At 41.1% G+C, this 11,626-nt stretch overlaps 1 protein-coding gene across 1 annotated transcript in view; it reads left to right on the forward strand.

Moving 5' to 3' along the window:
• The window catches only part of Ccdc32 (coiled-coil domain containing 32), a 14,878-nt gene extending 4,296 nt beyond the window's left edge, over window positions 1–10,582 (forward strand). The window contains exons 3-4 of the mRNA XM_010624684.2: window positions 1,789–1,945; window positions 9,827–10,582. Of these exons, the coding sequence (XP_010622986.1) occupies window positions 1,789–1,945; window positions 9,827–9,965 (296 nt within the window). The 3' untranslated portion in view covers window positions 9,966–10,582. The remainder of the gene's footprint in view (window positions 1–1,788; window positions 1,946–9,826) is intronic.
• The last annotated feature ends 1,044 nt before the right edge of the window (window positions 10,583–11,626 follow it).

Here is an 11,626-nt window from a genome sequence, read left to right on the forward strand (position 1 = left end):
AAAAAAAAAAAAAAAAAAAAAAAAAAAAGGGAAATGTCTTGGGAAAACAAAAGGAATTTCATTAATAGACTGCAGAAAAACACAGAATGATAGAGAACGAGAAAGATGAGGGAGTAATATGAAATTTGTTGGGAAGCTATCAAAGATGGAATAATAATGCTTGTAGCCACGGCCAACAAGGTTGGAAGTTCTGCTTGTAACCAGAACACCTGCTTAATGATAAAGAGGAGGAGAAACAGCAGACAACAGTAGCAGACCTTTCAGGTGGTTAGTGCCATGTGATCAGGGATTATAAGAAACTCTCCTAGAAGGGGCTGGGACTGGATGACAGTGGCAGGCAGGTTTGGGGGATGTAATAGCTCCTCTTTCTACCTGCCCTTTGGGGATCACACGTAGGAACTTAGCACATTCAAGAGAGGGGGAAGACCTTTTCTAGTCCCCAAAAGCACCTTTCACTATGACAATCAAGGCCAGACAATGTGAAGATTTTTTTATTCCCCGGTAAACCTGTGTCAAAAAGAATGCACTGATAAGAGGAATAATTAAAAACAGCCAGTTAAACATGAGATATTCATAACTCTACATACTCAGGAAAAGATAAAGCCCCTCAAATATTAGTATTTATCAACTTGCCGGCCTTTTACATACATGTGCTCTTGGTGATAGCTCACAGGTATACAGAAGGTTTTCTGTTTTGATCTTGGTGTAGCTTACATGACTTGTTTGGAAATGAAAACAGGATTGCATGTCATGAAGTTGCTAGTGGCTTTGCACTTGATATCCACCTCCCCTACCAAAAAAATAAGCCAGAAGCCATCATTTACCTGTGCACATTTACAGTTGCTTAATAGTAGGGATATCCAGGAAGTGCGGTTAGATGATTTCAGCATTGTTTGAATGCTGGGGAGGGTACTTACCCAAGCAAAGACAGCTGTGACATCGCTAAGTGATATAATTTTAAGGAACCATCATCATGTGTGTGGTCTGTCCTTCACCAAAACATTGTGTGGCACATTTGAAGGTGATACTGAATTAAGGAAGAGGGTAACCGGTGATGTCCTTTCTTGTATTCTTCAAAAGGAGAAATATGTTCAACAGTTACACTTAAAATACAAAGAAGAGTAATTAAACATGTATCATCAGGAAACCATATGGACTGCTCTCACTGGAATTAAAAGATGCTTGTTTTTATTACGCTCCAATATTCAGGCCACAGATTGAAAAATTTTTTTAAATGTTGGAAGATTCTTTTTCTTTAATCAAGAATTTAATCATACGTAGAGATCTTAAAGTTCTCATACTATTGCATTCTTGTCAATTTTAGTGCCTAATGTACTATTGATTCTCATCATTTTCTCTAATTCTTTCTCATAAGGTTTGGAAACCACTTCATGTCACTTTAAAAAGAAGAAAAGCCATTTACTCCTCAGAGACATTATTTTCAAGGAGTCAAAAAAGATGATAGCATACACATGTCAAGCTGGGGGAAACAAGCATTCCTTAGAGAGATACCTGTTGGCTTATGTGATTTCAAAGGAGACAAGCCAGTGACTTATTTATGTGAACCTATGGCTTTTGCATTTTTTGGGGTTAAACATCTAACTGATACAATGTAGGACAAGGACTCTGTGAAAGAAAAAGGAATATATTTGATCCCTTTTTATCTCTAAAAATTAGCCCTTTTGCAGGGAACGTGGATGTACTAATCAGTGAGAGAACTGTTAAATTTGCATTTCAATTCATTTCGTACTCACTTTCCTGGTTAAGCTCCATTTCTCATCTCTTTAGAGAAGAAACTAAGAAGAATCAAAGGTTTAAATGAGGAAGTGACGTCCAAGGACATGCTTCGAACCCTGGCCCAAGCCAAGAAGGAGTGCTGGGATCGGTTCCTCCAGGAGAAGTTAGCATCAGAGTTCTTTGTAGACGGACTGGATTCTGATGAAAGGTAATTGATCCCTGGTCTGTTTCACCAAGAGAACACTTCTCTTTCTCCAAAGAATTCAAGGATAGTGGTATCTGGGTCCTGATATTAATTGATATCAACATTAGTTCTTTGTGCTGAAATTGGTCTTTATAAGTTTGCTTTTTTTTTTTTTTATTCTTAGGCTAGCAGATTTTTTTTTTCTTTTTGTTTTTGTTTTTTGAGATAGTGGCTTCCAAAGGTATCCCGAATGTGCCTATCTAAACAGGAGATTAGGGGCTGGGGATTTAGCTCAGTGGTTCCACCGCCTGCCTTGCAAGCGCAAAGACCCAAGTTTGATCCCTGGTACCAAAACAAAACAAACAAACAAACAAGAAAACAAAAACCAAAACCAAAAAATAAATAAACAGGAGATTATCCTAGAAGATTTTTGGGAATTGGTATTTTTCTTTTTTTGGTACCAGGGATCAAACTCGGGTTCTTGAGCTTGCGAGGAAGGTGGCAGAACCACTGAGCTAACTCTCCTGTCCTGAGAATGGGTATTTTTGCCAAAAGGCAAAGACCCCAACTGCATTCCATTCACACATTGAGTAGAGTTGAGCAGGGACCACTATTTTCATTTATAGGTTTGTAATGCACTTGAAAAAAACTAGTGATCAGTCAGCAGTTGGAACCATGTCTTTTTACTTCTGAATCTCCATTGCCTTATGGAGTTTCCTGCCATATTGTACCCACTCAATAAACATATGTAGACCAAATTAATACATTTATCAAGCATGTGTTATAGGGTGACATTGTGCTTGGTGTCATGGAAGAGTGTTATTAGGAAGTTGTAGGCTCTTCTGTCTCTCTCCTTTTCTGGGGGGGTCTGAGGACCCAATTGAGAACAAATCAAATACAGTGGCACATCAGTTCATGAACACTTTCATTTGCAGACAATTTGGTTTGCAAACAGAAGCACTGGGCAAAATTTTGTTTTTGTTTGCAAACTGCATTGAGTGACGCAACCAACCGTCTTTCCCCCACAAACACAAGTGTGGCCCTCTTTTCCAAAACTGTAGAACAAATTAAGTTCATGAGTCAAGGCACCGCTGTGTATATGAAGGCATACCTAGCTCAGTGATGGCAACCCAAGTGCCCAGATGACAGTCAAAACCCACTGATTTAACACAAAGTGTTGGCACTGCACTTAAACCCTAATACTGAGGTTTTAGTTTAGAAGAAACAACTTCAGAACTACCAACTACACTATTGTTTGTCACCCCTTCACACTCTGTCTTTTCAGTTGTTGCACACAGGTCATAGAATGCATTTCTCCAGATAGAGCTTTCTTGAAGTTCCGGATTTCCCAAATTTAACCAGTATAAGCAGGAAAGATCAAGTTCTTCAAATTTGGCTTTATTTGAAGAAGTGAGAAAAGACAGGGTTTTCTCTATCTTACAGAACTATAAAAATCTGTTACTAAAATTCTCCTTTGCAGCTATAGATTTTGTGATGGCTTATAGGATTGTCAGCACACACTGTAGAATTTTCTAAATGCATTTTAGATTTGGAAAATATTTCAGCTGCCTACTTTCAAGGTCTCTTTCAAAAACCTGCAGTTTTCTCTCAGATATTTTGGTATAAAATTTTTTTATATCCTTTCTGCTGTTTTTCCTATACCCTGTAGTTTTTTGTTCAGTACATCAAAATGTAGTACAAAGTGTAGTACATCAAAATCTATTTTAAAAGTCATTTTGTTAAGCCAGGACATATCAGTGATCTGTGGACATTCCTGCCCCTTTTCATTCATAAACAGTTAATTTCATCCACACAGGCTACACATCTTTCTGGGTCTTGTCCTCTGCTAAGTCTCTGGACACTATTGCACATAACTAAAGCATCACACTGTGCCCAAATCTCAATAAGAAGTGCTTGAAACTGTCGAAAATTAAGAGCATGAGCCCCGTTGTAATTCGCCATCTATGAGGATATTGTCTAATTTTTTGCTGTCTTTCCTAGCAGGAAGAGCTTCTTGATGTATAAAACAGTGAAACTGAGTAACTGGATGTTTTGCTTCTCAACACAGAACTTCATGAAACCAGATGTTGGCCCCACCATGCATGATGCCCCATCACTAACAATTGAAACTGCCTTTTCTGGTCTTGTGTCTTGTGACAAAACTCCTCTATCGCAGCATTGTAGATATCTATTGCTTGTCTTCTTCCAGGCAAAGTCACCAGTTCCACAAGTTCTTCTCTCGTGAAGTCACTAACAGCATAATGCAAAATTACTGCTAGCCTTGCACGATAATTTATATCTGTGCTTTTATACGAGCACATGGAGGAAGAGCCTGCCCTTGTAAGTCCCTGGTGAGGTACTAACATCACTTTCCATGCACAGCACTTGATCTTCAACAGTATTTCTGCTAAGTGGCATCGCAGAGATGCATTATATAGTTGTGTCCTTATTTGGGAAATCATGAAAAAGGGAATTACTCCAAGGCAGCATGACCATTTTTTATTTTTTTTGGTTTTTTGAGACAGGGTCTCACTGTATAGTTGAGACTGGCCTGGAACTCACTATGTAGCCCAGGCTGGTCTCAACTCACAGCGATCCTCCTGCCTTAGCCTCCTGAGTGATGGGATTACAGTTGTGCACCACCATGCCCGGCCAGCATGGCCATTTTAATAAAATCCCCATCAGAGAGGAGTTACAATGTTTTGCCCTGCACAGTGAAATTTGAATGTTGGCAGCTATCGGGTGATTTGTTTTGGAAACATAGTTGGAAGAAATAAGATACTGGAAATGATATTTCCTCAAATTCCCCTTAAGAAACTCTATTCTTTTAGTTTCACCAAGTTTGGCAACACTTTTGTGGTTGGTGTCAAAGTGCCACCTGACATTTGATATGCGACACACAACGCTTTTACTACGCAAAGTACACAACACTTTCCCTTGCATTTAGTCACTTCAAATGACTCTGTCCAGGCCTCTTGGAATAATCTTCCACTATCTGTTTTCAGTTTTGCTTTTCTTGTTGAAGTCATTTTTTGGTGTTCAAGATTTGATGTCTATAAAAGCAAAAATTTTTTTAAAATGAAGCACCAAATACAAATCTATCCCTATACCAAAAATAGCTAACACCATTAGTTAACACTAAAGAATTGGATACTTCCTGAATTAATAATCTGCATCAGTGGTTCTTAGCTGGAGTTCTTCAATTTGCTGACCACCAGTGCAAGAGGGCCGTGTTCCCCCAACCCAAGCTTTTGACATCTGAGTGCATTTACTACCTTGTAGGGACCTCTGCTAAAATCATAGCCTGTCCAAGTAAATACAGATATCCTAGCTCTTATTTTCATAAATTCTTTTTTTTTTTCAGCTTTAATTGAGTTTATTGGTACATTTTAGGGATACAGTACAGTTACATTCATTGTTGGGATCTTGTACCTCTACATGACAGGTCTTGGTTCTCATTTTTTCCCCTTGTCCCTGGCCTTCCTTCACCCTCTCCTCCCCTCCCCATCTACAAACACTTTATTTCCATCTTTTCATTATCTCACATTTTTTTCTTTTCCCTTATTACCCTTCCCCTACCCATCCCACCTTCCATACACCTTTAGCCCCTTTCTTCCCATTTCACAATGTCAGTAATCTCATTAGGATCTTCTGTATTATAGCAGTTTATTCGCACCAGAGAAACTATTCGGTATTTCATAAACTCTTCACAACCAACCTGATATGATGCTACAGATTCAGATATGCCAGAGAGACAACACAACATTAAAAGAATTTCAGTCTCTTAATTAGAACACCTCTTTACTAAATCTTAGATATTAAATTTCAATTTTTTTATAAAGCTCAAAGCCTAAATCTTGTGTTAATAAAAATATATGTATTAAAATTAACAGCCAGTCCAAGGAAGTATATATCCATCTCATTGGCAGCACACTCACTGGCCATGATTCATGGCTTGTAACGTTGTCTGGCACCACTATTCCTTCCTGAGCGTTTGCATGGCCCTTATGTGCACTGTAATCCCATGCTTGCCTGCTGGGGCAATGTGGCTCACGTGCCAAACAGAGGGCTCTGTGTGTCCACTATGGCATGTGTGTCATAGGTCTGCCACCACTGCCTTAGATGGTTAGGGTAGCATCTGCCTGTAATCCTAGCACTCTGGGAAGCTAAGGCAAGAGTATCACAAGTTCAAACCCAGCCTGGGCAACTTAGCTAGACCCTGTCCCAAAATAAAAAGTAAAAAAAAAAGAGCTAGGACTATTGTTCAGTGTTTGAAGGTCCTGGGTTTGATTCCCAGTACCACCACCAAAATAAAAAAGATATACTTAACAAATGAGCAGCATAAGAGAGAATCCAAAGTGACAGAATGTGCTTCAGGAGTTGAGAGACCATTGAGCTCCCTTATCCATCCCAGGGAAGGAGGAAGGACTTGCGCAGGGCCTGTAGCTAGCGTGGGTACAGAAGGGTAGAGAGGATTCTGCTACAATGACCAGTAAGGCTCTTGACACTTGGGGGGGGGCAATGCCATTTTCTCACTATGCTCTTGGGTAAGTGACCTCTTTGTGCCTCACTTTCCTCATCTGTAAAGTGGGGGTAATGGCTCTTACCTTATAAGATTGTTATGAGGATTAAGTGAGTTACTATGTGTAAAGGGCTTAGAACAGTACATGGTAAGCACAATACAAAAAAAACATTATCCTCTTTGGCAGAATTTCAGTTTGATAATAAATTACTCAAAGTAAAAATAGGGAAAAGAATAAAAAGATTGCAAGTACAAAAAATATAAGTGGGGGATATTACTATGTACAATTTTTGGTTTTGGAGTAGGAATTTTTTTGTTTTTTGAGACAAAGGAACTACTGTGTAGTTCAGGCTGCCTTTGGACTAACTGTGTTGCCCTGGCTGGCCTGAAACTTGTTGCAATCCTCCTGCCTCAGCTTCCTGAGTGCTGGGATTACAGGCATGCACCACCATGCCCAGCATTGTATGTCATTGTAAAATAAATGTAAAAAAATTGTTTTAAATTTCTGGAGAGTGAAAACCTGAATTTTAATAAAAGGTCTAGGGCCCAGGGATTTAGCTCAGTGGTGCTGCCACCTGCCTTGCAAGTGCAAAGTCTTGAGTTTGATCCCCAGTACCAGAAAGAAAAAAACCAAAATGGTCTTAGGGGGATATGATTTAACCTAAGTTTGCATCATATCTGTAGCATTGTTTCTGAGGGTCCCATCATGTCAGATTAAGATGCTAAAATCAAGGATAGTATCAGAATAAAACTTCATAGTTACATTTTACTGGCTGGGCATGATGGCACATTCCTATAATCCCAGCACTTGGGAGGCTGAGGCAGGAGTAGCACTTCGAGCTCAAGACCAGCTTTGGCTATATAGTGAGTTCAAGGCCAGCCTGAACTACATAGTGAGTCCCTGTCTCAACAAACAAGCAAAACAAACAAACAAACAAAAAACATTTTATTTCTTAATTTACAGTGTGCTTTCACTTATCTCAATTATTAAATCACCATGTCCCCAGATCTGATCAGAAATCAGTGTGGCATCAACAGTCAGGCTAACTACCTTGAGGGCTCAGAAAATAATAGAAATTTGGCCTGTTTCATCTCCAAAGGCTCAATCTAATTAAAGCTAAAACTGCCCCACCCATAATAAATGGACCGCTCCACTAATAATTTGGTAATTACTTGTATCTCCTCTGCCCATCAGTATTACCCTCTATTCTAGTTCTTGGTGGTGCTGATGGGGGTTATTAGCAAAGCTAGCAAACCAAAAAAGATGGAGGCTTTTGCCAACAAAAACCATCTTACCTGGGGGTTGCAGGAGCAAACCATCTTACCTGGGGATTGGGGGAGGCGCATCAGACAGCTGGGACCCAGGCACTTGCCATTTCCAGGTGGTTTGCTTTTCTGCCCCAGGCTGCTGTTACCTGTAGGTCATAGATGTTTCGGGTTCTGTGAATCCTTACTTAGGGTAGAAAGATGAGTCTTCTGTAAAAATTTCATGCTGCTGCTCTTCCATGCGGCTTCAGGACTAGCACTTGTCCTTTCGGTAAAGCCATAAAGGAAAACTGGTAGGGGATTGGAAAACTCATTTCTTTGCAGATTGCTTTTCAGATTTGGTTCCCTTTCACCATCCACTCCAGTTCCAAGAAGACAAAACTCCATAATTCACCACGGGAATGCTAACTCCAAAATCAGCTCAGAACATTTCTGAGCATCCATACCTTTCTTTCCCTTTTCTTTCTTTTTTTCCTTTTTTGTTGTACTAGAGATTGGACCCAGGGACTTCACACTGAGCTACATCACCAGGCTTTTAAATTTTATTTTGTGACAGGGTCTTGCTTAGTTGCCAAAGCTAGGCTCAAACTTGGGATCTTCTTGCCTCAGCCTCCCAAAGTGCTGGGATTATAGACATGTACCATTATACTTGGCTTGCCTTGCTTTCCTTTTCTTTTCTTTTTTCTTTTTCTTCATCTTTTTTTTTTTTTTTACCCCTCTTTGGTGTTTTTGAGATAGGGTTTTGCTTTGTAGGACAGGCTGGCCTCAAACTCTCAGCAATCCTCCTGCCTCATCCTTCTGAATGCTGGGATTACAGGTGTGTACCACCACACCCGGCTGCTTTCCTTTTTCTGTAGAAATGAACAATAGCTAAATGTTTCTGTCACATGTGATTCACCTAAGCTGTGGGCACAAGAACCAATCAGCTGTTCGCTTTCCCCTCTGATGTTTGGGCTTGCTCCCTGCATCTCCATCTGTGGGAATGCTTGTATCATTGTTCAGAAAAAACCCTAGGAAATAGTAATTCTGCATTTGTTTTCAAACTTTACAGCTTATGTTTTAAACAGAGGTCATTTTGCAGGGGACTCTGTGGACTAGGTAGGTGACTCTTGTGTGCTTTTGACAAGGAATTGATGGGCTAAGAAACCCAACTACCTGAAACATAATTCCCCATACACTGACCATTGTTTCAAGTGTGTCATTACAGCTTTGTGCTACTAAAGAGCCTGCAATGAAATTCATACTATTTCTGGTCACTTGTTTTTTTTACTGTGAATGCCTAATAGCTATAAAGTGTAAGCCGGGCATGGTGGTGCACGCCTGTAATCCCAGCACTTAGGAGGCTGAGGCAGGAGAATCGCTGTGAGTTCAAGACCAGGCTGGGCTACATAGTGAATTCTAGGTCAGTCTCAACTACATAGTGAGACCCTGTCTCAAGAAACCAAAAAAATTAAAAAAATAAAAGGTGTGGATACTTAGGGAAGGTGGAAGATGAGAGTGAGCCTGACAGTCACATTGCCCTCCTCTCTACACAGCAAAACAAAACAGTGTAATGGCCATTCCTTTGTAGGAATTTGCAAATTTCATTTGCTGCTCAAATGTTTCTATCTTGAGGACTTGCTAGGGCATGAAAAGAACAACCCACACAAAAAAATCGTACTTCCTACAATAAGTGCTCTATCATATGTGTTATGAACCTCCAACTGCCTCAGGAAAAGAAATTTAAATGTGCTCAGGCTCTGCCTCACTAATAATTTGGCGTTTGTTCCGGTGTTTCCACCCCTTCACAGTGTCTCTCAGTTTTGAGGAAAAAAGATAGGACCCAGACGTACACTCTTCCTTTACTCTCCTCAAGCTTTCCAAGGCTCTGCATGAGAAGGGGACCTGGTGCTGCTTACAGCCCAAGTGTCCTCTAGGGGGCAAATTCCAGCTCTGAGCTGCCAGGATGTACAGCTGTCAGAGGAGTGCTGCTGCTCTCCCTACATCAGCAGTGAAAAAATAATCATAGGAAGAAATTGGCGGTGGGCGGGGAGGCAGTGTTTGAGTAACTAAGCTAATCATTAAGTAATTAATCACGAGGAATGATATAGCCACCCTTTTCTTCTGCTCTTTCACAGCACCTTGGAACATTTCAAGAGGTGGTTACAGCCAGATAAAGTAGCCATCAGCACAGAAGAAGTCCAGTGCCTGATCCCTCCAGAGCCACAGGCTGAGAAGCCAGCAGCCGAGGACAAGGCAGCAGCGGCAGAACAATAAAACCTAGGCATGCGTGCACACACATGCACACATGTGCGTGCACACACACACACACACACACACACACACCAGGAAGCCATCTGGAGTCCAGAGGGAGCAGCTGAGAGCCCAGTGGTGGCAGCAGCAAAGAGAAATCCAGGGAGGGGAAAAGCCCAGGCTTCCACTCCACAAGGCTTACAGCTTCAAGCCCCTGAGGACTTGCCTGGGGCTGATGTGTGTGACTGACTGTCTTCGATGAAACAATTGACCTGCACATGCTGGATCAAAATGCTGCCTCCCTTGATGTCTCCCAGCTGGTCGGAGCCCTGGTGCTGCAAGCTGGAAGTCTGCTGAGGACCTAATGAAGGACTGAGTGTGAAAGTGCTCAGCAGCACGGAAACCCTTACGTATAATGCCTACGTTAAGCAAGCCATAGTTTTCCTGGCCTCTTCTGTGTCCCCAACATTCCCTGGGTTGGTTGTCAGGACAGGTAGGGCCAGGGAGTTCCCAGCCTCCTGGGAAGTAAGCTCATCTCTAAGAAATCCTTAGTATAAAGAGACTTTGGGAAAGAGGCTGGGTTTTCCTTTGTCTGATTTGTTCCTGGTGGAGAAAATGGGCAAAAAAAAAGTGTGAAAACATGGGTGTTTATATCTGTGTAGATAAGAATTTTTTTTTAGATAAGAATTTTTTATTTCATGCATATCTTATCCCCCAACTTCCTCCCGCACTGATTTCCAAATTAGACTTGTAAATATGGTTTAGTGTTTAATACTACAGAATCGTTCCAGACTTGTTCTGTGGCAGCTCTTCTGGCTGAGCCTGCACTTTCCTCTTTTTTGTGGTGTCCTTGTTCATATAAACTCATAAAATGTGTTGCCCACATGAAACTTTCTCATCAAAGTAACTGTGTGGTGCTGTTGATGAGAGTTCTGCCAAGAGGAATGTAGCGAGGAGGTGAAGACACGTGCCATGCAGGGGAGCTGGTGGCCTTTGCCACCCTCCTGTTTTAACATGTGGGCTCCGATAATCCAAACCTTGGCGTTCAGAGGGTAGGATTCTGAGGCCCTGGCTCCGTGGAGTTTCTTCTTTGGTAATAGTTTCCAAATCCCTAATGAGGAACAGGGTGGCTGTAAAAATCTTTGGAGAACATTGGCTTTTTTCTTTTTCTTTTTGAGACAGGGTCTCACTGTGTAGCATAGGCTGGCCTTGAACTTACGCTAGTCCACCTGCCGCATACTGAGTGCTGGAGTTACAGGTGTGCACCACCATGCCAGGCTCATTGGCTCATTTCTAAATCCGGTATTGGCCTTACACAAAAGGATAGGAGCCAACCAGATGATCTCATGCACTTGTTTAACAATATGAATATTTTTGTTATAATTTCCAGATATGTTTTTACTCTTTTTTTATTGACTGATTGTGTTATCTTTATTCCTGCCACTTTGATTAGCAGGGTATTTTTGACATAGAACATAGCCCAAAGCCATACATGGTGGTGCATACCTGTAATCCCAACACTTTGGTAGGCCGAGTCAGGCAGATTGCAAGTTCAAACCCAGTCTGGGCAACTTAGTGACTTAATGAGACCCTGTCTTAAATATTTTAAAAGGCCTGGGGATGTAGCTCAGTGTGAATACTTTGGGTTCAATTTCCAGTACAAAAACAACAAAAAAAAAAAAAAA

Source organism: Fukomys damarensis, unplaced genomic scaffold, assembly GCF_012274545.1.
Source record: "Fukomys damarensis isolate Sample0158 unplaced genomic scaffold, DMR_v1.0_HiC HiC_scaffold_17, whole genome shotgun sequence".
Taxonomy (NCBI): Eukaryota; Metazoa; Chordata; class Mammalia; order Rodentia; family Bathyergidae; genus Fukomys; species Fukomys damarensis.